This window comes from Scomber scombrus, chromosome 4, assembly GCF_963691925.1.
Source record: "Scomber scombrus chromosome 4, fScoSco1.1, whole genome shotgun sequence".
Taxonomy (NCBI): Eukaryota; Metazoa; Chordata; class Actinopteri; order Scombriformes; family Scombridae; genus Scomber; species Scomber scombrus.
Window position 1 is genome coordinate 13,547,097 of NC_084973.1, and position 26,723 is coordinate 13,573,819.

Here is a 26,723-nt window from a genome sequence, read left to right on the forward strand (position 1 = left end):
GTTAACTACCTTGCAAAGCATTTCATTTTCACAACTGGTTCAGTCAAGAGATTGCATTGTCTGGCTGCAGAATTGGTAAGGCAGTCTGGTCTGGTTGAGGAGAATGCATCTGAAAGTGAGAATGTAACTTATCTGTCACACACACATAACATTTACTTAACCAAAAGTTTTTTGTGTAATCCAGCTGACACGCTATTAAGTTGAACTCTGCCCTCCAGCTGTTACATCCTTCCTCCACCAGACATGATTGGATCATCGCTCTATCCTCTTACCCTCTTTCCTTCCGTCTATCAAAGCTGCTTTATTGGCATGACATGGAAGAGTACTTATTGCTGAAGCAAAATCAGCAAAAACAAATTCAAATATCAGTGACCAAACTTGACCACATTCATTAAATTAATATAGAGTATAATTAATTATAATATTTCTCAGGATATTTTCGTTTGCTGTTCTCAAACATTTTTTCTCTTATATGACACAATTACATGGTGAGACATAAAATAGCAACACTCATTCTTAAAATGTACATTTTCTTCCATAATTTAATGAATCTTTAGCCATAACCAGGCAGTAGGATGTCACACACATCCACACACACCTGCACCCATCACACTGTGTAATCTGATTTGTCTCAAGGGTGGGTAGATGTGTAAATGTCACCCTGTCATCATTTTGCCAGTGTATCTGCATGACAGACAGTGTGTTTGTGCATTTGTATAATTGCACAGTGATCTGCTTCTGTTTGTGTGTGTTTGTGTGCGCGTGTCCGTGTCTGTCCGCATGTCCTGTATGCTTTGTCAGCCTACAGTCAGCTGATAAAGACACAGTGCCAGCTCAGCTGTTTTCTGCCTGCCTGCCTCTCTGGTGTCTGCAGCTCCAGGCGTCAACCTCCCCTCCTCCTCCTCTTCCAGCTCTGTTCATTCACTCATTTATGCCCTCTCCTCTAACCTGCTCTCAGTCTCCCTTCCTCATCTCCTCTACCTCATCTCACCTCTCCCATTGTTAGCCTTCTCTGTGCATGTGACACTGTGCTGCTCCCTCATACTCTTGACACCTTCCTTCACTCTGTAGCCTTTTGTTGATGTGAAAAACTCAAAACATCACAGACAATACCCAGATTGTCATGCCTTTCTGGTTGGGAAAACAATTTAAGCCTGAAAATAGCCTAAGCCAAACTTAACCTGAGCCAACCCCATCTTAATTTTGTTTAGTCGGCAGAAGAAAAAAAAGCGTTTTTTTGGCAAAATAAGTAATACAAGGTCATATTTGCACTTGTAAGCATTGTTCTGGTAAACAGTTAGCTAGCATGTTTTTTCTGTTGTGAAAGACTTAGTTGAGTGTTATATAAGGCAGTGTGATTGCAGAGTAATATATGTATAATATATGCCTGTGTGAGACCTATCAATTTTCTTACAAGGAAAAATCTGATTATTTGGAACATCTCTGCTTCGTTTGTGTGTGTGTATGAGTGCCTGTGTGCATGTTGTGAGTCTGTTCTTATATAATCCGGCAACCGATGACCTTTGTAGTCTGGATCCACCCCATACACACGCATACAAAACACTGAAACACAGTTACTGGCAGGTTAGTGTGGAGGTAAATTACTAGCGATAACACTTGTTTGCCTTATCATATAATTACATAAACACGTACGCTCTGTATGCTCTTACAGAAGTAATTTTTTTTTTCAATTTTAAGAAATATAGTTGCATTTTTAGATTAATGTGCAGCGGACACTGAGAACAAGTAGCCATAACCAATGCAAGTACTTGCGAGGTTTAGCACCTTGCTGTTTCACCTCCATCACAGCTGTCTACGTCTTTTCTTACAATCACAATCACAATAACTCTGCCATTGCTGTAGAGTTTGTCGACACCACTCCTCTCTTAGAAGCAACTTTACAACAGAATCAAATGCAGCCAGAAAGCACAAGCCTTTAAACACCTTCCCAGGCTTAGAGTGTCTACATGATTTCTAATTCTGTACGACTATTGGCACTGCCGTAAGCAAAGCAATGGCACATGAATACAGTATGTAGGTCATCTGGGTTGACCAGCAGGTTTAGCCTGGAAGAAACTCTCACTCAGACTTTTAAATAGCTTATTTTTGAAAGCTAAATGAAGATTGGACTGGTTTAAAAGCTGCCTGGGACTCTTATTTCCTTGGACTGGTTTGATGCCTTTGTACTGTAAAGCTGTTTCCAGAAAAGAGGTCCTCTCAGTCTCTACAATGAAAATATTACAGTATGCCAAAATTTAAGTATACTGGTCCAAACTATGGCAAACAAGGCCTACGTTATAAAGAATGTTCAACCACGAGAGCGAAGGCACGTATACATAACATGACCTCAAACATGACCTCAAACGGACTAAGCCATGCTAATGATCCTTTGAGAAAGTGCTAATGGGAATTCCTGTGTATGTGTGAGATCTGTGATGTAATAGTTTGGTGTTGTATACCAAGCACCCGAGAGTAGGAGATTAGGTGAGATCGCATCAGAGAAAGTAAAGATGGACTATGGAACCTGTGTTTACACTGCATCAAATGGTTCTTTGTTGCAAGTCAATTGATTTTGTGCCGTGTGACTTCATTATTAATTCAGCTTGTCACTCAGGTGAATTTTCCTCAACGAGGCAAGGACATCCCACTAAATAGCCCATGTTAGCTGGAGTACAGGTATTATGCGTTGTGTTTAAGTGGTGTGTTATGTTGATTTCAAGTTCAGGATTTGATTTGGCAACTCACATCTCCTGATGAATAATGCCACAATTGTACATCTAATCATCTGCAGACTATCAATGATGGCTAATGTAGCATTTAAGTTACATAACGTCACTGTCAGGTGCAAAACTTATATGTCCAAAAGTGTCACTTTTGAGGAAATGAAAAAATCAGATGGAGTAACAACATTTAGCCACAAGTGCTTTTAAATACTTTTCATTTGCTAAATAATTGTAAAACCCACAGACAGACGTGAAGGGTGAGCAATAGCTTTGATTTATGAAAAAAAGAAGACTAAATATGGATATACAAGGTTTCCGTGTGACAGCAAAGATTAGTGATGCATGTTTTTTGTGTTGTTTTAAGAACTAGATCACACTGTCAGCATTGTACTGGTGTACTAAATGATTAGTTTCACAGTCTATCAAACATTACCTAGAAACCGACCAATATAAACAAACATACCGCAGAAATTTCAGCACCAGAGATCAGCTATAAGTGCTGACTGCTTGCTCAAACACATCGGTTGAGGAAATGAATTTGTGTGTGTATCCTGATCTATTCTTAGCCTTCTCTTTGTGGTCAATGTAGCCTTGGAGGGCTTAGGGAGATTTATGTAAGAGAGAGAGATAAAGAGAGAGATAGAGAGAAATAGAGAGAGATAAAATATATATAGAGAGAGATAGAGAGAGAGATAGAGATTGGCCACACACATCACCAGCCTGGAGGCCCAGACTTACACACACAGACACACATATGCAAAGACCCACCCGTGCACACATGCATCTTCTGACCCCTCCTCATAGTTCGCTTGATGGCACTGTCCATGCTCCCACAATGCCTTGCAGCAGCTGAACAGTCTTCTTTCATAAGCATCACACATGTTTTAACATATACTGACACTATGTTCAGTGACTCAGCACTAACCTGTGTTTTTCCTTCTCTCTTCTTTGTCCCCTTCACTTCATCAAATCCTGCATGTTTTCTCTCTGCTGACATCTCTTGCTCATGACAGAACATATCAGCTCTCCTCTGACATCTTTTTCCTTTCTTATCTGTGTTCTCCGTTTAGTTGTAAGTACATGAAATTACATGAAAAGAAAAATGTTCTTCCTGTTTTCCGTCTAGGTCTGACGTAGTGGTGCTTTGCTTCTCTCTGGCTAACCCCAATTCCCTGCGCCATGTCCGCACCATGTGGTTTCCGGAGATCAAGCACTTCTGTCCCCGGACACCAATCATCCTGGTTGGCTGCCAGCTGGATCTGCGCTATGCCGACCTGGATGCAGTCAATCGTGCACGACGACCCTTAGCCAAGTGAGACACTTTCAACATCTGGTATTAATAGACAAATTCAGAGATAACCTGTGCCATGGTCACTATCTGTGAGGTTTCACATGTGGGGCAGTGCCAGTTTATCAGCAAAAATAGGACAAAAATATTGACATTAAGACATCATTGCCTTAATTTGTTATTTGTTATTAAGATACTTCACTGTCATTTAGAGTAACCCAAACTTCCTACTTCCTCCTTACTTGTATTCACTTCTGCCTTTACTAAAGCACTCTCATTGTTTGAACTCATGAATGTCAACATCTCTTTCTAACCCACAGACCCATCAAACCAACAGATATCCTTCCCCCAGAGAGAGGTCATGAGGTGGCAAAGGAACTTGGGATTCCCTACTATGAGACCAGCATTGTGGCCCAGTTTGGAGTTAAAGATGTTTTTGATAATGCCATCCGAGCTGCCCTTATCTCTCGTCGTCACCTGCAGTTCTGGAAATCTCACCTGAAAAAGGTCCAGAGGCCCTTTCTTCAGGCTCCCTTCCTGCCTCCTCGCCCACCACGCCCCATAGTGGGTATCCCAGACCCCCCTCCCACAGATGGCGAGGGCCCTGATTCCCTTTTCTGTCAGCCACTGTGTGCAGATGTTCTTTTCCTCCTGCAGGGTGGTGGTACTCGTGTCTTTGCACACAAGGTCTATCTGGCAACTTCCTGCTCCAAGTTCTATGACCTCTTCACCCTTGATCTAGGTGGATCATGTATGGGGCAGTGGGGGGAGGAACAGGAGAGGAAAGAAAACTTGGACAGTGGGGAGGAAGACGAGCAGAGCAGGAGAGGAGCCAAGGAGCAAGCTGGACGCACTAAGAGTCTGGACATTGACAAAGATGGAGTTGATATAAGTGTGCGGGGCCTGAATCGACCCAAGATGCTCCAGCAGGGCTCTTTGAGGACTTCCCAGAGTGATAATGCACTCCCCTTTCGGGCTCAGTACTGTCTGCGAGCACAAGGGACTGGTCGTGCACTTTCAGGATGGGGAAGAGGTTTCCTCAGTGTTTGCCTGGAGCATGTCGATGATCCAATGACTGGACGGCCACGATTAATGACTGTGGTAGCCATGGATGCACTCATACAGGAAGAACCATTCAAGGTAATTGAATTAAAAGCAACAATATTATTAAACCATATATTCAACAGCGTACAATCTTAGCCTTATTTGAAACAAGCTTTTGGAAGTTGTGTTTATAGTTGATAGGAAACAGTTAATTTGACCTCCTGATTTGCTCTTGTACTAGGCAGTGCTTCAGTACCTGTATACGGGCAGTCTGGATGAGGGCCGAGGGGATCTGATGCAGGTGGCCACCATTGCAGAGCTACTTGAGGTGTTTGACCTGCGGATGATGGTGGCCAATGTTCTTAACAGAGAGAGCTTCATGAACCAGGAGATAACCAAGGCTTTTCACGTCCGCAGAGCCAACCGTATCAAGGAGTGTCTCAATAAAGGGACCTTTGCTGGTAAACCCCTGTGTGTGAGGCAGTGCCTCAGTATTTTCAGTAGTATTGATGACATTGTAGACGTTTTCACAGTATGCATCAGTAGGTGTGTGTGTGTGTGTGTGTGTGTGTGTGTGTGTGTGTGTGTGTGTGTGTGTGTGTGTGTGTGTGTGTGTGTGTGTGTGTGTGTGTGTGTGTGTGTGTGTGTGTGTGTGTGTGTGTGTGTGTGTGTGTGTGTGTGTGTGTGTGAGAAAGACAGAGAAGACTTTGATAATTCCCAGCATTCTCTTTCAGTCTTAGGAAATGTACTGTGTGTACATTTGGTTATACTATATATTTGTCATTGTGTATATATAGTAGAATATGTGCATTTTGGATGTTGTGGTTTATCTGTATTCTGAAGTCTTTTTAAAGTCATCAAGTGACTTGATGACTGTCAGTCGCTTCAGTCTGCTTGCTTGTCTTGTCTTCATTCTTGTGTGCTTCCTGTATCTTGTTTGTGTGGTATTGTCTGTCCCCCTATGCTGTTGTGTTTGCATGTTACCACAGCATTCACAGCCAATGCCAGATATTTGCAGTCTGTAGCCAAAGCCTGTCTCACATTTACTTCTTTCTATACATTCTCTGTTGTCTTCATGATGATAGTGATGGAAATCTTTCTCTATAATGCTTACAAGAGAGATTGATGAATGAAACTATGGAACAATTGTATGAGCAGATCTGCTTTATATCATTATCAAGGATGTAATTAAAGACAAGCAAAATCCTTTGCTTTGAGATATACATACCTTGGTACAAAATTATCATTGCTGTGTTCCCTAATACTTTATCTAGCAAAGCACTAGTCCAGAGTCCAACAAAGGATTTACCCCATGACCTACTACCTTGCTTCTGCTCTCCTTCCCTTACTCTGTTCAAAAGCTGTTCTGTCCTTCTGTCAATTTATCTCTCTGTCTGTCTACCTGTGTCTATGTCTCTGTGTGTGTCTGTTCTTCTATCTTTCTGTGCGTGTGTCTGGACGTGTGCCTTGTCTGTCTTTCCCCCTCTGTAGCTTGGGCTTCTGTGGCACTCCAAGAGATGAATGCTCTTTTCCCACCCCGGTTTTAGATGTGGTGTTCCGACTGGACGATGGCTGCCTCCCGGCCCACAAGCCCCTGCTAATTTCCAGCTGTGACTGGATGGCCGCCATGTTCCGTGGCTCTTTCTTGGAAAGCTACATTGAGGAAGTGAGTTCAAACATAATGGGAAAAGCTTGAGGATGGTCTTAACTTTAAGTTTTGAGGCTGGATTTATTTTTTTGTACTGCAGTTTGTTGGATTCTGTGTCATCTAGCGGTAAGGTTGCAGATTGCAACACTCTCCTCCTAGCTGTGCAGGAGGACCTATGGTGGGTGCGATAATCCTATAAAACAAGAAAGAACCATCTCTAGAGCCAGTGTTTGGTTTGTCAGTTCTGGGCTACCGTAAAAACATGGTGGGTGCAATATGGCAGGCTCCCTAAGAGAGGACCTGCTCCCTTTGTAGATATAAACAGCTTATTTTAAGGTAAGGAAAACAAAATGATATTTTTAGGTGATTATACGCTAATTAAAACATACATATAAATTCAATATATTATTTCTTCTAAACCTGTTCTACTAGATGGCACTAAATTATACACAGTGCACCTTTAATCAGCTTGGCAAATTTACAACAATAAACTCAGGCAACCTAATCATACATCTGTCCTCAGCAAGTGACAACAACATCTGATAAAATAATCAATAAATTAAAGGTAAAGGTAAATAGTTTACTTAAATTTACCTTACCTTAGTTCCATCCATCCATCCATCCATCTTCTTTCCGCTTATCCGGGGTCGGGTCGCGGGGGCAGCAGCCTAAGCAGGGAAACCCAGACTTCACCACGACGGATCTGTGCAGAGCCCGCATTACTGCAGACGCCGCACCGATCAGCCTGTCGATCTCCCTATCCATCCTTCCCTCACTCGTGAACAAGATCCCGAGGTACTTGAACTCCTCCACTTGGGGCAGGATCTCATCCCCGACCCGAAGGGTGCACTCCACCCTTTTCCGGCTGAGGACCATGGACTCGGATTTGGAGGTGCTGATTCTCATCCCGGCCGCTTCACACTCGGCGGCGAACCGATCCAGTGAGAGTTGGAGGTCACGGTCTGATGAAGCCAACAGGACCACATCATCTGCAAAAAGCAGTGACCCAATCCTGAGGTCACCAAACCGGAACCCCTCAACGCCCTGGCTGCGCCTAGAAATCCTGTCCGCGCCTAGAAATCCTGTCCATAAAAATTATGAACAGGATCGGTGACAAAGGGCAGCCCTGGCGGAGTCCAACCCCCACCGGAAACGAGTCCGACTTACTACCAGCTATGCGGACCAAGCTCTGACACCGGTTGTACAGGGAACGGACGGCCTGTATCAGGGGGTCCGATACCCCGTACTCCCGGAGAACCCCCCACAGGACCCCCCGAGGGACACGGTCGAATGCCTTTTCCAAGTCCACAAAGCACATGTGGACTGGTTGGGCAAACTCCCATGCACCCTCAAGGATCCTGCAGAGGGTGTAGAGCTGATCCACAGTTCCACGACCCGGACGAAAACCACATTGCTCCTCCTGAATCCGAGGTTCAACTATCCGACGGACCCTCCTCTCCAGTACCCCCGAATAGACCTTACCAGGGAGGCTGAGGAGTGTGATCCCCCTATAGTTGGAACACACCCTCCGGTCCCCCTTCTTAAAAAGAGGGACCACCACCCCACTTTTCCAATCCAGAGGCACTGCCCCCGATGTCCACGCGATGTTGCAGAGTCGTGTCAACCATGACAGCCCCACAACATCCAGGGCCTTGAGGAACTCAAGTGGTGGTCCAGAACCTCTTCGAAGCCGTCCGGAAGTCGTTCTCCATGGCCTCACCGAACTCCTCCCATGTCCGGGTTTTTGCCTCAGCGACCGCCGCAGCCGCCCCCCGCTTGGCCTGCCGGTACCTGCCTGCTGCCTCCGGAGTCCCACAGGCCAAAAAGGCCCTATAGGACTCCTTCTTCAGCGTGACGGCATCCCTCACCGCCGGTGTCCACCAGCGGGTTCGGGTATTGCCGCCACGACAGGCACCGACCACCTTGCGGCCACAGGACCGGTCGGCCGCCTTGACAATGGAGGCGCGGAACATGGCCCACTCGGACTCAATGTCCCTCGCCTCCCCCGGTACATAGTCAAAGTTCTCCCGGAGGTGGGAATTGAAGCTCTCTCTGACAGGAGACTCTGCCAGACGTTCCCAGCAGACCCTCACAATGCGTTTAGGTCTGCCAGGTCTGACCGGCATCCTCCCCCACCATCGGAGCCAACTCACCACCAGGTGGTGATCAGTTGACAGCTCCGCCCCTCTCTTTGCCCGAGTGTCCAAGACATGCGGCCGCAAGTCCGACGACACGACTACAAAGTCAATCATCGAACTGCGGCCTAGGGTGTCCTGGTGCCAAGTGCACATATGGACACCCTTATGCTTGAACATGGTGTTTGTTATGGACAATCTGTGACGAGCACAAAAGGTCCAATAACAGAACAGCGCTTGGGTTCAGATTGGGGGGGCCGTTCCTCCCAATCACACCCTTCCAGGTCTCACTGTCGCTGCCAACGTGAGCGTTGAAGTCCCCCAGCAGAATGATGGAATCCCCAGAGGGAGCACTTTCCAGCACCCCCTCCAAGGAGTCCAGAAAGGGTGGATACTCTGAACTGCTGTTTGGGCCATAGGCACAAACAACAGTCAGGATCCGTCCCCCCAACCGTAGGCGGAGGGAGGCTACCCTTTCATCCACTGGGGTAAACTCCAACATACAGGCGCCAAGCCGAGGGGCAATAAGTATTGCCACCCCTGCCCGGCGCCTTTCACCAATGGCAACTCCAGAGTGGACGAGAGTCCAACCCCTCTCGAGAAGACTGGTTCCAGAGCCCTTGCTATGCGTCGAGGTGAGGCCGACTATGTCTAGTCGGAACTTCTCAACCTCGCGCACCAGCTCAGGCTCCTTCCCCGCCAGAGAGGTGACATTCCACGTCCCTAGAGCTAGCTTCTGCAGCCGAGGATCGGACCGCCAAGGTCCCCGCCTTCGGCTGCTGCCCAGCTCACACTGCACCTGACCCCTTTGGCCCCTCCTACGGGTGGTGAGCCCACGGGAAGGGGGTCCCACGTTGCCTCTTCGGGCTGTGCCCGGCCGGGCCCCATGGGTGCAGGCCCGGCCACCAGGCACTCGCCATCGAGCCCCCTCCCCAGGCCTGGCTCCAGGGGGGGGGCCCCGGTGACCCGCGTCCGGGCAGGGGAAACGAGGTTCCATTTAAATTAGTCATCATAAGGGTTTTTTGTGAGCTACGCTTTGTCTGGTCCCTCCCCCCGGACCTGTTTGCCTTGGGTGACCCTACCAGGGGCATAAAGCCCCCGACAACGGAGCTCCTGGGGTCATTGGGACACTCAAACCCCTCCACCACGATAAGGTAGTAGCTCAGGGAGGGGCCTTACCTTAGTTTACCAATGTAAACTAAGTTACCTTAGTTTACCAATGTTTATTACAATGGAGATGAGTGTTTTGCTTGATAACTTGATAACCCACATGTGTTCGTGCTTTCTCACTGTTTGCTTCTAGTAGATTAAGGTTTACAGCTGAAGGTGCTTGATTGTTATCAGATTGACCTACAAACTGTTGTTTGACCAACAAATGTGCTGAAAGCTCTGCAACTACCCCTGTGGTGGTACATACTTAAGAGCACATATAGAACAGACATATTTTCTTCTGACATGGTTAAGAGAGCTAAAAACATTACCTTTGACTTCATGTTGGTTGTGGCCATGTGGTTTCCTGTGTCAAGTGGTTTTGCCAACCACACTGCTTTTAGTTTTATGTCAAAACAATGAGACATGACAACATTTGTGTAACAGCGCTAGACTATGGTAGCTGATTGAAGATATTGCATGAACTCCTCTCAATACCCAGCAGAATCTCCCTATTTAAGGTCAGCATTCCCCAAGTGCCGGGTCTGGTTACTGAGCAGTTGCTTAGCTTTGGGTTGCCTGGTGCTTCTCCGAGGACAGGGCCTGCGCACCAGACCTGATCCAACCAGAGAGGAAGTTCATGTCTCTGGCTGTTTTAAAGTTGACACTCCACAGACACTGTTGCAGAACCAGATCCCCTGGGGTATGGTTACTTTTAAGGTCAGCAGGGTTAGGTTATGTAGATTCCGGTCTTCAGAGGAACTGGATGGAATCCTTAGAAATGAACAGAGAGAGACAGAGAGGAAATAAAAATGTTGTGTATTCAGTTTCAGTGTAAGGCAAAGTTAGACAGAAATCAATTTCACTCTTTTGTATTCCCATTTTGTTAGCTTGGATTTTATTCCAGAAAACACTATGGGAGTGGATATGAAAACAAAGCCATTGCAGCTACTGGGGATGGTGGTGAAAACCGGGTATCAGCATCACTGAGGTGACACTGTGTTTGCTGCTGGTGGGCTGCCGGTGTCTATGGTTACTCTAAATAGTGCATGTCTGTTACTGTCATGGCATTGTTTATGGCACGAAGCTGGCACAGCACAGAAAGCAGGTGCCCTGGAGACAAAGCCTCAAAGACTGACTGCACAATGTGGCTGTTAGCATTTATGTTTACGAGAAGAGTCTGTTTGTGTTTGTATTTGCATTTTACTGTGTTAAGAAGCTTTGCAGTGCTAATCAGCTAATTTAATTTCATATGTTAAGCTGGAGTTAGTTGATTTTCTGCTGGCTTTGGAAGTTCCTGAGGTAGAAATGTGACTCGTAGTGTCACTAATGTTCACATTGTATTTTCAGAATTGCCATGACATTGGATGGCTATATCTGTCTGTGATGGATCAATCCTCTTGGAAAAATAAGAGAAACACTTTCAGTAGTCTTTCAATAGAAGCAGCACTTTTGGAGCAAGGCACAATAACAACATTTTATAGCCTTGACACAACGAATGGTGTAGTTCATTTACTTATTTTATTATGAAGAGTGTTGATGGTGGAGATTTAAAACAAAGGAGTGACAATCTGAATGTGACACGATAGGATGTAGTAAGGCAGGGGGATAATTCAATATTTTATTTATCAACTTTAAGTAGAATTGTACTGCAATAATAGAGTATTTTAGGTTTAAGTGGAGCTTCATTCTATAAATGCATTGTATGGAAATTCAAAGATCCTGTAACTCTAAGCATGTGATTAGCCAGCACTTTTCTATTTTCTTGCTCATGTCACACTACCTTCTCAGTATTTTTAGTCTCACATTTCAATGTTCATGCTATTTGAGCTCTGCACAGAATAGTATTGAGACAGATATGTGTTTCAAACTGATTTATCATCAGTGCCATTATTATTTGCAGTACTATTATTGTGTGAGCATCATTAGCACTGTTTGTGTTATTTTAAAGCAATCAATCAAAAGACAATAATCATTTCATACTACACGCTTGCTTGGGGAAAGCTCCAAGGACTTTTATCTTTTGAATAGTAATAAAAATGCATGCAAGGACATATTTTAAGGTTTGACATCTGTCCAGGCAGTTACACAAACTGAAACTGACCGCTGTCAGCAACAGTGTGTGTCATGGTACACCCTTGGATTATGTTCTAGGTGTGTGTCTGTGGTTTTGTGTTCACCGTAAGAGTGTTGAGACACCTTGCTTATCTAATGTAATGGCCTCTGAAAGTCGGCACTCACTCACGAAAAAAAGAGCAATGTCAACAGGATATTTTTATTTTTTGCAGTAGACTAACTTATTTGCTGCTGCAGAGGAAGAATCACATATTCTCTTTAACTTCATGCCTTCTCTTTGGTGTGATTCACTGCTTTTTCCTCACAACCATTTATTTTGAGTTTTGGCTATTTTTTGTTTTACAGTCATTACATCATTAAATTCCCTTGAGGTGAGGTTCTTTAAGCCCTTCAGAGACTTATATCTAATTTACACCTTTTAGTCATTGTAGCTCTTCTTCCTGTGCTTTCCGTTTAAAAAAAATCATAAATCTTCACTTTTAGTCTTTGATTTATGGTTATGTAATTTAACTCAATTTAACTTACTTAAATAAGTCACTGGCCTCTATCCGTCCAGACTGAGGGAGCAAAAGAACATCTGTCAATACAGCTGATGGGCCTTTGCCATAAATGTCCTGTTGCTGTGGATGTGTCCACTCGTTAATGTTTCCTGGCCTCAGCTGGGGCTTTAAGCTCCAGAGACCACCCTTGTCTCAGTGTTGTGACTTTTAGTCTTAACGAGAGGTCGTGCCAAGCTGACATTCTCCTAATTGCTTATGGGTGTGGAGGTTGAAGAGCGCCTCTGTGGGTATACTCAGAGTGCTCCTGGAGGGGTCAGGTCATCAGTTTCATCATTATTTACTTTCTTTCTATGCTTCCTGGGCTTACACTGCATAGCCTGGCTTGGAAATACTGATGTTCTGACTTACAGTAATTAGACCCTTAAAAAGGTCTTGCTCATTTGTATGCATTTATTTATCCTATCCAAAGTGAAATGTTGAGTTTCACAGGAAAGCGGTGTGGCCAGTTCCTCTGGTTTAGCTAAGGTCTGACTGAGTCTGTGTCTGTGTAGTGACATCTAGAGGTCACTGCAGGTGATTCTTTTTATAGTGAACATTGCATTGAAATAAAATGTACCTTTTGTCTAATGTTTCATATGATAGTTTTCTTTAATGTTAAACATTCCTTATTTAGTACACCTGTAGGCCTGTTATATTTTAACACATTTTATTTTATAATTAAAGCATAAGGTGCATAATGTGATTAATTGTCTGTATGTCTGTCTCGTTTTTAAAACTGGGTCAAATTTAGCTGGGATGCACATTATGACTGGGCTTGCCTCTCACTGTGCTCAGCATAGCAGGGCTGCCTGTGTGTGCTTTTTGATTTTTAGCGTTACCTACAATATCAGCCAAAAGTTTGGACCCACTTCCTCATTCAAGTGAATGGAGAGATGTGTCCAGACTTTTGACTGGTACTGTATATTGCACGAATCACTAACCCTCAGACTGTGCTTTCCTTTCATCTGAGCCTAGATGAAAGTGTTCATATGACCGGAACAGGATGTCCTCTGCCTTTTGCCTCCAAATACCAACAGCATTGCTTCTATTGATATCCGTGTATTTATGAGACACTTCCTATTCTGGCCTTTACACTTAATATAGCATAAACATTTGTTAACATATTATTTTAGAATGCACACATGCAGGAAAAGATATTCACATGGAGTTAAATTACTTAGTATGATTTTATCTAGAATTTAGGTCTGTATTTAATTACCATCATTGACTTTTAGCTCTGCATTTGTCATATTTTTTGTTCCTTGTTGATCTGATCATTTTCCAGGTTTCCATTCCTAACACCAGTACAGCCTGTATGCACGGGGTGCTGGAGTTCCTGTACTGCGGTCTGCTGACGCCCTGTCCTGGTCTGGAGCCCATAGAACTAATTGTTCTGGCCAACCGGCTCTGTTTGCCACGCCTTGTTGGCCTCACAGGTAACAACTCTCTGCAGTATCAGAAATATTATTCACTTTGATATTTTTATTTGAGTATGTGTGACTAAATGGAGTTTTACTAATATTATAACATTACATACATTTAACAGTGTCTAAATAAAAAACTTTATATGCAGTGAAATGTGTTAAATGCAGACTGGCAGACAGACTATGTATATATGAGAGATAAAGATGTGGTCCTCTGTCAGTGGTGCATGTTAAAAAATAAATATTGACATGATTATGTTTGTGTATGTCTTCAGAACAGCACGCTGTGGACGAACTTCTGCAGTTAGCAGTGAAAGGAGTTGACGTTGACGGACAGGTGTTGGCATACCTGGAACTGGCACAGGTCTGTCACCAATAAGATATCTCCTTAAAATAATCAGTCCTTAAAATATCAATAATTCAATTTACATAGGAATTCATATTCATTTACACTGACGTATAGTAATTTACCATATGTGTACTTGATAACAGCTTATATCTGGGTTCTTCTTTCACAGCTGTTTTAAAATCTCATGTCCCCTCTTTTTTCCTTTTGCAGTTTCACAATGCCAAGCAGCTATCAGCTTGGTGTCTCCATCACATCTGCACTAATTATAATAGCATCTGCCGCAAGTTTCCCAAAGACATGAAGGCCATGTCTCCAGGTACTGACACATTGCCAGCACAAGACCCAGTATAAACAAGAATCTTGCTTTGCAATGCGGGTCTGAACAACAACTTTAATTTTACAAGTACACTAAATAGGAACTTAGTGTGACTATTTGTACGGGAGGGCTGAATTTTATTTTTTTTCTTTGTAAAAACACTTCTGGAAAATAGCTAAAAATAAAAATAATAGTAGAAGAGACACATGAACCCCATATGGGGTGTTTTTGTAAAAAGATTGGAAAAATATGTCTAGGATCAAGTAAATGTAACATCCATTCTCCCCTTTCAGTAAGGTGTGAATACATTTCACACAGGACATTTTTAAATAGTATGTGCTAATGTGTAGTAATACAACACTGCTAGAAAGGTTAAGAGTGATCTTGTGGGTTTTATGGGTAAAATAATCTTTAGTGACCTCTCTTGCTTCATTTCCTTACTCACTTACTTACTCACAAATTATTTTTTGTTTGCAATGTTTGTTGTGTTCTGTTTTTTCAATTATCTTGTCTCTTTATCTTTGTGTTTCTCTGCAGAAAACCAGAGGCACTTTGAGAAGCAGCGTTGGCCTCCTGTGTGGTTCCTGAAGGAGGAAGACCGCTACCTGCGCTCTCAGAAGGAGCGTGAGCGTGAGGAGGAGATCCTGCGCAAGCAACACACCAAACGGGGCTGGTGTTTCTGGAGACACCCATCCTCCTCTCCACATGTCTCTTAAGTGTTTCTCCACTTTCTCTACACTTCATCTTGACCTGGGTCATCCCATCAAGGATAACTAACACCCCTGTTAGTTATCTGCATATAGAGGAGGCTGGCTTTATACCCTCTATCAGTGCTGCTATGCCTGAATGTCAGCTTGTTTAGGGGGAATATATGTGCCTCTTTTTAATTGTGGGTGACTTTATGAGTGCATTTTGGTATGCCTGTGTGACAAGTATGGGCTTGTGGATGTGTGAGTGTATGTATATGGTTATTATGATTGAAGCTTCCAAGTTGAGTGCTTCCTAGACGCCCTGATCGATAAAGGCCTGTGGCATTGCAGTGCAGCCTCCCGTCCCCTCCACAAGAGCTCTGTCCCTCAGCCAGCACTCTGTGTCCTAGCCTTTGGACTGGGTGCAAGAGCTCTCTATCTCTCTCAGTCTCCATCTTTCACATTGACCTTAATGACTATTCCACATTGTCCACTGCAGTTCCCCTTGGGGAGATTGCCTATGCCTTCACTTCTACACAGACTGTGCTTACACACACAGTCCAATTCCCCAAGATCTACCCCTCTAAAACCAGCACTGGATTCCCAGGAACTGACACTGACAATGGACACTCTTATCAGGGGAAATGGCGCACACTACTCCCAGGAAGTATTGGGGACCTTGATGTTTTGCCATTGCAACCACAACAATGGGACTGTTAAACTTTATTTTGGGTGTAAGGACAACCTTAAAGCTATTAGTGAGTTAGGATGCTCCAGTTAGGAGTCTCAATCATAGATATTAACCTCCAGTCTGTGTTGATGTGGTCCTCAATGTCCATTATCCACCCCTGCACCTGCCATTCCTTCCTCCTGAACACCACACACACAAAAAAGCAAAACACAAGCTCTCCTTGATGAGTTGGAATCACCAAACTGCACATTCAAAGTGACCACTCTATAGCAATGGTGGGGTTAGAGAGGGCTAGCTTTACTTTATACCTCTTCCATGGAAGAAAGACGGATACAGTATTAAACATAAAAAGCTTGCGACGTCCATGACCACTAGGTTGCATTGAAGCGCCTCTGCCAGCCTGCCTTTACACCCCTACACCACTAGGGGCAGCACTGCTCAGGGCCCCGTCACTAACCTCCACACTAACAGGAGTGTTTTTTTAATGCGTGATTTCTTCTCTCTAGTTTGAATTATTAATATTATCAGTAAATCCTTGCAGAGTGTTAAATGAAAGTATAAGCACATGCACAGCATTATTATGTGCAGTTACTGACTATTGATATTCACCTGACTTTGAATACCAAAGCTGTGATTCTTTTTGATCTCTTTCTTCCTCACTTTCTTGAGTTCTGCTTCCCTGCTTCCTTATTTGGAAAGAGGGGATGGAGCAGAGAAGAGAAAGTGGCTTGTAGGGAAAGAATGCAGGACAAGATGATGTTTGAATCCCTCCTCGAGTTGGCATTTCAGTCTGTGGTGTCAGGAGAAAAGTGTCACTGCTGGACATTGCCTTCCATTCCTCTTGCTGGAATTGAAAATGGTGCTTAAGACACAATAAGACAGTGTCCACATGAACACACAGACACGCACGCAATTCTCTGTTCACAGTATAAGTGTCTGTCAAGTTGTTAAGTGTTTACCTGTAATGAAAGTGTGGAAAGTTTCAAAGAAAGTATTTTAATTTGATGCAGTTTTAATCCTTAATTTTTCTGCTCCATATGCTAACAGTCTAGGAGGTCATAATAGGTCAGTGATTTTAGAATTTGTAGATTTCTGATTTTACATACAGTGGTTACAACTTTTTTATGTTTTTTGCTGCTTTTGTGTTCAAACAGTATGATCTGTTTAGCTTCCTTGATAACTAGGAAAATAATATTACTTTAGATTGAATTTGCAATCATGAGTGTTGCCTCAAACTATGAATGGTTTGATATATAACCACATTTAAGAGCAAATTGGATTTCCTCGTTAAGGGTGCTAATTTCTTTGGGCTTTAGGACTGAATGTGAAAACGAGACTTTGTGGTGATGAGGTTCTATTAGCACATCGTTCTATTTGTGGGTCTATGCCCCTCAGCTTTATCCAGGCAACTGTAGGAGATAGATAGATTGTGTGAGACATGTGGTGCATTCTGCCGTTCTCCATGGGAGGCGTGTTAAAGTAATTTTCAGCTACCGAAATAGAAGTCAGATAGGATCTCACGAGACCCAAGTGAGAATTGAGCTGATTCCACTCTGATACAAGTTGACAAGTCTCATTCCATATTGCATGCAACCTACATATTTTGGAATTACTCTGTGGGTATTTAAACTCTTCCCAATGCAGGGCTTTGGGAATTTGAATATAAGACCTGAAGAGGAGAAAGATGGACTTCCATGATCTCTTTCACCATTGAAGGGATTTGTCTTATTAATGGTTGGTATGACCCATTAAGCCTCTTCTTTTGGTCCGTGTGCCTTATAGTTGGACAAACTTTGTCAAAACAGAAATTTTGTTAGGGATTTTCACAACAGCTTAGTTCAAACCTGCAGACAGGTTCCGCAGTGGTTGACATGATGGATACAGTAGATCATGTAAAATAGATTATGGTTTTGCTTTATGCTCTGTTAGCTATTATACTTCTTGAGGGGACTATTGAGTCAACCTGGGTCATCCTCGTGGAGAATCTTTTGGCCTAATACTTGTTTTTATGCAGAGAAAATGGCCTTGAATTAAATTATAGAGTGTAGTACAGTGGGTTGGTATAATTATATGGCCTTAGATTTCCGTTTTTTCTAGATAATTTGGATGTAGGATCATGGTTGGAATTCTCCACTGACCTGGTGATTGAGAGGTAGCGATAAAAAAATAACTGACAGATTGATTCCTCTAGTGTAACTTTAAAACCACTGACTTTGAGAAAGCAAAGCTTTTTAATGAACACTGGCTGGCCTGTGTGCAGGATAAGTGTGACCACTTTTGTAATGTGGTTAATTTGCATGGTGGCTTTGTCACTCTAATGACACTTTGTGTAGGAATGCACTTTCTTCTTTTTTTCTATGACTATACTTTTCTGTGCTTAGTGTGAATTGTTCCTCTTGTAAAATTGTTTATAAAACTGATGATTGTAGCACGATATTTTCACTTCTTTCAAATTTTCCCACAACCTGCTCAGTGCAGAGGTCAATAACATGACTTGTCCAGCTTCATATTTAAGGTCTAGTTGGAACTGATCACGACAGTAGCTCTCTCTTTTTTACAATGAGGCGTTTTATATAGATCAGCTTAACTAAATTAGCTCAACACAGCATAAGGTAGCATCACTAAATATACAACTCTGAATAGTATGCTGGGAAATCTACAGACATGCTTGAAAAACACATTCTGTTGCTGCTGTACAGTGTAATAGCATTCGTCACATTAAGCTGTCACTGTACAATCAATCAAGCTTAATTTTAAGATACAGGGTATAAAACTGAAAAGCATTAAAAGAAGGTATTTAACTGAATTTGAGTATTATAATGCATTTGAAGAATGTCCTAAGTGGCTGAAAGTCAAATGTAACAATTTGATTTTGCCTGCATGCAATGACATAGGAAATGAAAAAAGCATGATGCATGTTTCTGGGATTAGACATAGAGTTTCTTAACTTTGGGGTCGGGTCTCTATCTGGAGTCACTTGATATGAAACTTCTAAAACTGAAATAATAATACAAATCTGTTACTGTTCGCTTGAACTGTCATCATCATTTTGGATATCTGCATACCCCCATGCTACTGAGAATATAGTACAAATTGTCTACTCAGATAATTCACATGACAGTTGTGTACTCTTTTATTGTTGGGGTGAGAAATGTGGTAACCTTATAAGAATAAGGTCATGGGCCACAAACGGTTTAGAAATGCTGCTTTACAGAAAAGAGAAGATGCAAAATTAAAAACTTCGTAAGCTGTTGTCAGCCCTTATTTTTTGCCCCATACTGACCCCTACAGGCCAAAATTATGCCCAGTCACACTCCAATGGAGAGTTGTGGTATTCAGGTTAGTCTTGTTATATCTTATCACATCCTTGTCAATGTCAAATCCTCCCTACTCATTTTAGGTGGAGTTTCCGCCTTTTTAGCATGCCTGACCTTCCCTTTTTTTAATGTGGGGCCTAGTGACTGAGAGAACAGCTTGTTGTTTGTTGTTGGTGTCTCCTCTCCTGTGCCTTCAGTGAAACTCACTCTTTTAGATCTGCACAGGCTGACGGTTCGTAGTTGCAGCCTTCTGAGCTCAAATTTGAGTTGATTAAGCCAAGAAATACACATGTGAGCACAGAAATAACAGTAGGCAGCTTTCTTTAATGTACAGTATCTTAGTGCTTGTGTGGATTGGCTCATGTTTCTTAAACATGTTTGAGGTGTAAAGCAGTGACCGGTTAATGGGTGCATAGTGATAACTTGTAGTAATGACATAAGATACAGAGCTTTACACACTCATTAGCTAAAGCTACGCAACAGATTACTTATGAAATGACCAAGACACCCAGCATACCAGCAGTTTTAAACTAATGTTTTCGCACTCTTTCAGGTGCCTGCACTTTCTATTATGTAGCCTAACACAACTTTTGTGATGTTAAGTCTTTATATTTACTCATTTCCTCATCAAAATGAAAATACCTTCCTTATTCTCAACTTTGTTGTAATTATTTTCTCTCTAAGCCAAATTTGTTATTGCTTCCACTTTCTAGCTGTTGCAATCATGCATAAAGTCAGCGTATTTTAAGTTGGGGAACAGCATCTGTGAGCTACAATTTGGATTAAAGGCATATATTAGCTGTGAAAACAATATATAATGCTTTAATTAAGATAGTTGTTATCCAAAGTAAAGTACAATGTTGTAAATCTAAAATTAGTAGTCCCAGCTGGAATGAACCCCTCACCTTATAACTGCTCACCACACAGTATGTATTTACTAAGCTGTTGTATACATATGATTGTATGCACAGAGATGCCCAGGACAGGGAGAGTGTTAGATATGACAGACATGGTATTATTAACCTCTGGTCTATACTGTCATTTTTAAGTGGATCGTATATTCTGTATAGTATTGTTAAGCACTTTTGTTTCCATTGACTCATATGAGTTTTATTAACATTTAATGCTCATGTTATTGTGTTTTATTATGATAAAAGGCAAAAGAGAGCACACCACACTTACAAACTATTAAGGGCTTTTAAAAATAACAACAATCAGAATGTTTTGCTGCTGTTGCAAAAATGTTTTGAAACAAACAAATTGTAATATTTTTGAACCACTGTGATTTGTACAAAACCTCGAAAAGAAAAGTAGAAAAAAGTTGTTTTTGCCATTTCAGTATTTTGATGTTTGACATGGATTTTATTAAAATTGTTAATCTTTTGAACTTGATGTCTTCCATGTTACATTATTGTGTCTTTTTCCTGCGCGAATGTGCAACACAAAACAATGTGCAAACCATGTTTGTTCAAGACAACTAGTATCAAGATTCTACTATTGATTCTACTCTTTTCAAAATAGGAATAAGTATGCCACTGTTTTTGTGTTCTGAAAACAAAATAACCATAATTGCCACTGGAAAGTTATTGCAAATGTGGTCAAGTATAACTTAAACTGCCAGCGATGTGGAAATGCGAAGAAAAGTTATTCTGGGTTTCAGCAGTTGAATCAAATTTGTGAAATATACTATATACAGTACAATGAACAATAAATCCACAACAAAAATATTCCTTTGAGAGAAACTGAAACCTGTTTGAAAACACTTCATTGGGAAAAAAAAACATGGCATATTAGGAGTCAGTAAGTTCTCAACAAATAAAATGGTACAAAAATACAAAAATTCTCACACAGTGTGTGTATGTAATGCAGCTGTGCCACCTGGTGGACAAAATCAGCTGTCCAGCATCACTGTAAAATGTAGATAAAATCAATCTCTTAATAGGATAGGTTATGGACCTTTTATCATTTTTATTTGAAATTAAAGCTTCATGCTTCAGATATGCCATGCTAGCTTTTCAGTTTGAATTAAAGTCTTTGAAAGACATGCTTGCAATGTTTTAAGTACACAAAAAGAGACAATTTCTTCATTTCTTTTTGATTAAAAGAAAAAAAACAAAAAATGTATCATATAAACTTGAAGACACAAATTGCATTCCTTATCTATGAGCACAGGTAGTCTGACGGACTCTATATGGTCAGTAAAGAATCACTCTGGAGGCCCAGATTGATAGATAGATAGACAGTCTCTCAGATTGTTGTTGCTTCAGATAATTTATCCAGAGAACTGCAGCAGTGTATACAACTGTTTATTTGTCTGCAGAACTCTTGAATCTGAAAGGAATGATGTTAAACTTTTGTTGCATAGTTATGATCATCTCTGATGACACTAAAGTAATTAGTTAGGTAACTGGGAGCTGTATTCTTTAGTATTTTGTAAGTGAGACCTAACTAAGTTTGCATTATTCTTCTTGCCACGCTGAGATAATTAAAGGTCTGGAAGTGAGTTAGTTCTAAGTGTGTTTGGGTTTGAATGTAACTCATGTATGAATGTAACATAATAAGATGTTTTAAACAGTCTGCAGCTGTACTGGTTCAACTAACCAGGAAAAAAACAGAAAACTAGAACCCAAAAAAACAGGAATGTAGAGTTGACTGGAGCAGAAACAATGCCTCTGCCGGTGTCATGTATTGGATTAAATGGGATGTATTACTGTTGTCATTATGTTAACAATTGAACCAATAACAGACATAAGTTCACCCTAAACTTTCATATTAATTTCTCATGATCTTTTATTGGTTTTGATTGGAATCACAATGAAAATTACATGAAAGAAACACCCTTAGAACTTTGACTTCATCTCTATCTCTAGTTTTAAGATTAAAAACGGTCACAAAGTATTTGCATTCGTATATATTATATTTCTTTTTACATTTCTCTTGGATGAGAGGCTGAGTCAGCAACTCTCAAGTGGCTCATTGAACACGTCATCAAGCTCAACACACTGCAAACTGAGACTTCTAATCAAGCAAGTCTGGTAAGGGATCACAGAGAGCCACAGAAACATGGGGGACAGGACCGAGTGTTACCATGGTGATATTTAGTGATGTGGCTGATGATGCATAACTTAGGAAGGGTGACGAAGGAAGGTGGCGGTTGTGGGTAGTGGAATATTCGTGTCCATATGCCATCTTGACGTCTACGTGCACATGTGCGTGTTTCGCAAAGCTACCATCAGTTCAGGCTTTTCCAGGAAAACACAAGCTGCCAACCAACAAACTCTTAACAACCAATGACGTACATCAGTTTTCCTTTCATTCTCTAGTAAATTTAGGAATTTACTAGTGTGTGTTTGTGGCAGTGACCTCAGCATCGTCCATGGTCCTGAGCATTGGTTTGAACATTGATTACAGTCACAGAACTTTATGAAGCATCAGCTGTTTTATCAATGACCTGTGTTCAAATATCCCACTGACCTTGCCCCTGATCTCACACCACAGTTTCAAAGAACACAGTTTAAGAGTCACAGACACGCATGACATCACCACATCTGGCTCTCATTTCCCAAGGTTCCCTTGGGAGGAGATGAGAAGATCTGGGTTTGAGGGCAAAGGACAAAATGCTGCCTTAGATTCGAAAATAACAGGGTTTACATGAGTTTATATGAACCGTGTTACATTCAGGTATGACTGACACTGAAATAATGTAATTAATCTGGCTGAGGTTTGAAACCTTCAAGAAGCTTTACATTTTAGAGAAATGGGTGTGACTGCATCAAAACTGGGACAGCCCTTTTTTCACAGTCAAAGCTTAATGTATTTTCAGAGTTTTTAAGCTTTCAAGGATACAATAACACACTGACACACACAAACATGTGCATGCCTTGAACATTTTGTGAAAAGCTTGACCGGCAAGTAATCCCAAAAATACAAACAATGTCCATTGGTTAAGAATCGAAAGCACATTCCTCTGTGTATTTCACCCTCCTCCAAAGTGCTACTCATCTACATGCTGTTGGTCCAGACCTCCCCAAGGACTCCATAAACAAATCTGTCTGCCCCCTCCACACACGCACACATTCGTACACCTCTAAATCATCAAAGTGTATGAATGTTACAATGCTGACACTATGGTCTAATTTATGGGATATTTTGTATGAAAGAGCAGACACGGAGCTCCTTTCTCTTACAGAGATATGTGCTCTCTTTTTATTTCCACCTAACATTTGTTTATGCTTATCATATTTCACTTAAGCAGGGCAACCTCGAAATGATGAGGAAGTCAAAAGCTTATTCAGTCTGAATGAGAAAAGGGGAAACAAAGTGAACACAGAAAGGAGTTTGGAAAATCCTTTTTTTCATTCCTCGTGTTTGTGTTTACCAAGGTGAGAATGTGATTTGAAACTGCACACAACACACGCATTCACACAGATACACCCTTGCACACACTCAAATACGCACTGAGGCTCAAGGGGAAGATATGTCAGGGTTGTTGTGAAGGCGCATAGCTGAGCAGTGACCTCACCTGGAGGCCGGATGAGAAGACACCCAGATTCACAGAGAATATGTAGACCTCTCTAACACTCACTCACTACATGCACAAGGTATGTGTGACCTTGATGCACATGTCTGTTCTCTTTTTCTTTTATTTCGCTTTTTGTTTCCAACATATCTGTGATGTTTCCTTTTCTTATCATGCCTGTCTGGCACCTCAATTGACCGCAATTGTCTTTCAAGGCAGTGAGTCTAGTGAGCCTCTCCCACATCGACCTCATTATCTAGCTCTATGAAAGCAATAACACGACTCCTCAACTGCAGGAGGTGAGACAGTATCTTCGGTCTACTATTATAGTAAAAAAAAGAAAACAAACAAGAACAAAAAAAACTAAAAAACAAAACTGCTGAATCCTTACAGTTGTCAATGGAAACAAGCATTATGCACATTATCTTTCATGACTTAATGACTTAAAGCCTGTTGATCTGTATAACCACTGTGTTTGATGATTTCAAAGGGTTGAGAAAATACCACCGTGCACAGCAAGGTTTGACATGTTTGATATACTGTAAAGCTGGCACGAAAGGCCCCTAAAAGGTTAGGCACATTCCAGCAGCTCATACTGTAAAATTGTAAATTCAAAATACAACGTGATACTCTCATAGGACAGGCTGTATTTATGACAACATGAACAGAAGATTACAACCATTGCAACTGTCCATACACACGCAAATATGATAGCGCATGCCCCTTCTGGGTGGATCCTGGCCTTTAGAGGAGTGATGGAAAACATATTATTAGTGAGGAATAATAACAACTGGAGGACGAAGATGAGACTGTGACCCTTGAACCCACACAACACCACCCCTCAGGTCTAAGTACAAGTAAACCTGCCAGGCAAGCCTCAATACGCCGGATTTGGACTAGTCCATGCCTACAATGAAGCAGTTGGTCTAGTGGCAGAACTATATTTTGTAAATTCAAAGGGACATTATGCCATGTTTGTTATCCAATGTCATATGTCATTAGATGGTAGAACGGCCACATGTGCAAGGACTTGATAAAAATCACTGAAGGATCTATGAATGATGAGGCTTGTTTGAATTTAAGAGTGTTCTGAGAGGCTATGGGAGGATGTTGCGTGTGACTGGACCTCTCAGCACTCTGTCACCCACTCTCTGTTAGTTTAGGCGATATCAGAAAAGCAGGATGTTGAACAAAAAAAGTCTGTGACAATTAGAGGAGTTTCAGTAAACGAGGAGAAAATCCCCACTAGTACACGCACACACACACATGTCCAAATCCCCACTGGACATACAATCATTCCCACATTTAGACCCCATCTCCAACAACAGCTGCTACCGCACCCCTGTAGAGGAAATGCCAAAGTCCTCTGAAGTGGAGCATAACAGCACTGCAGTCACATCCACAGTGAAGGGCTAAGAGGCTGGAAGGGCAGGAGAGCCTCTAATAGCAGGAAGTTGTAAGAATAATAGCGGCATGGGGATGTCATGCCTCCTGTCCTTCTGGCATGCAAGCTTGGGCCAAAACAGCAGAGTCTATATGTGCTGCATACTTTCTCACACAGCTAATGCTAATTTTTCACACAACTTTCAGTGGGTAGTCGTAGACCTATCAAATATTTCTGTGACACTGCCATCACCTAAAACTAGTTGCAACCCTGTGTAAAAAATATCCAAAGAGTCTGAAGAAAAAGAGGAATACAAAGACATTGACAACCTCTTTCCCTTTAAAGGAAGTGGGTATTGTCATGAGTGATCGCAACTGGTGAGTGTGTCAATCCAATATTCACCAGAGGATTACTTAGTCACTGTGAACTATTTTCAGATCAAGGCTTAGGGGTGAAAAGCATGGCACAGAGTATTAACTGTTGACGAATAGTGATCAGAATTGAAATTTCATGAGGTGAAACCCAGCCCTAACCTGAAACATCAGAAAATAAAAACCTGTGACTTTTATCCTCTACATCTGTCTTGGATTATCTAAGAATGGCTGTTAAGTAAATTACAGAGCTCAGGAACGGTCTCATAATCCAAGATCTTAAACCGCCATGTTGACCTACAGCCTGATACCAGTGTATGTGTGTGTTTGTGAATTTGTCTCCAGTATATGTGCCAGTGGGTGCATGAGTGCACCTGTGAGCGTGTGCATCAATGCATGCTGTGTTTGTGTGTGTGTGCAGCAATTGAACAGACCCCCAGCAGTCCTTAAACCCCGAAACAGCCTCCCCTGCTCTTTTTTTTAATGTGCAGCCTGCTTCAGACTCAGTTCCCATGAAATTGGTCCTTCTTTGGCTCCTTGAGAGTTTGCCTGCACTGTAAATGGCTTCTCCGGAGTCTGCCAAGGGCCAGTGGGGCTGATTCAAAGACAAAAAGAGACAAAGAGAGACTGACAAATCCAAAGCCGCCACACTGCCCCTGTAACCACTCTAAAGCACATAAACAATGCTTATTCTGGATTTCTTTCCACCTGGAGCTAACCCACCAAAAAAAGGTGCTGATTTGAATTATTGAAACATAATAACTTATAACTTAATTTTGCAAGTTATTGGAAAATAAACAATTTCATTGGATTGGTCCATTTGCTGTGTTTGTGTTATCTAAATATTCGTGATGCGGTGCATTGCCACCACTACTCTGCTTTGCTTTACCACAACAAAAGTGACTGTTGGTCACATTGTTGAACAACTGAATAGCAGGGAAGCTGCCCCATCGAAGACAAAGGTTAATAAGTGAAAACCAGGATAAAGTGGACGTATGAGATATACATTTTATGAGTGGTTGCATAGCAGGCTGAACACTTTTCTTCCAAGTGACCCAGCT

At 42.0% G+C, this 26,723-nt stretch overlaps 1 protein-coding gene across 6 annotated transcripts in view; it reads left to right on the top strand.

The window, feature by feature from the left end:
* The window catches only part of rhobtb4 (Rho related BTB domain containing 4), a 47,083-nt gene extending 26,308 nt beyond the window's left edge, over positions 1-20,775 (top strand). For all 6 annotated transcript variants that reach the window (XM_062418177.1, XM_062418175.1, XM_062418176.1 and 3 more), the window contains 8 exons: positions 3,850-4,035; positions 4,332-5,151; positions 5,297-5,516; positions 6,603-6,721; positions 13,888-14,038; positions 14,302-14,390; positions 14,586-14,691; positions 15,229-20,775. In XM_062418177.1, coding sequence (XP_062274161.1) covers positions 3,850-4,035; positions 4,332-5,151; positions 5,297-5,516; positions 6,603-6,721; positions 13,888-14,038; positions 14,302-14,390; positions 14,586-14,691; positions 15,229-15,407 — 1,870 coding nt within the window. In that variant the 3' untranslated portion in view covers positions 15,408-20,775. The remainder of the gene's footprint in view (positions 1-3,849; positions 4,036-4,331; positions 5,152-5,296; positions 5,517-6,602; positions 6,722-13,887; positions 14,039-14,301; positions 14,391-14,585; positions 14,692-15,228) is intronic.
* Positions 20,776-26,723: the final 5,948 nt, after the last annotated feature.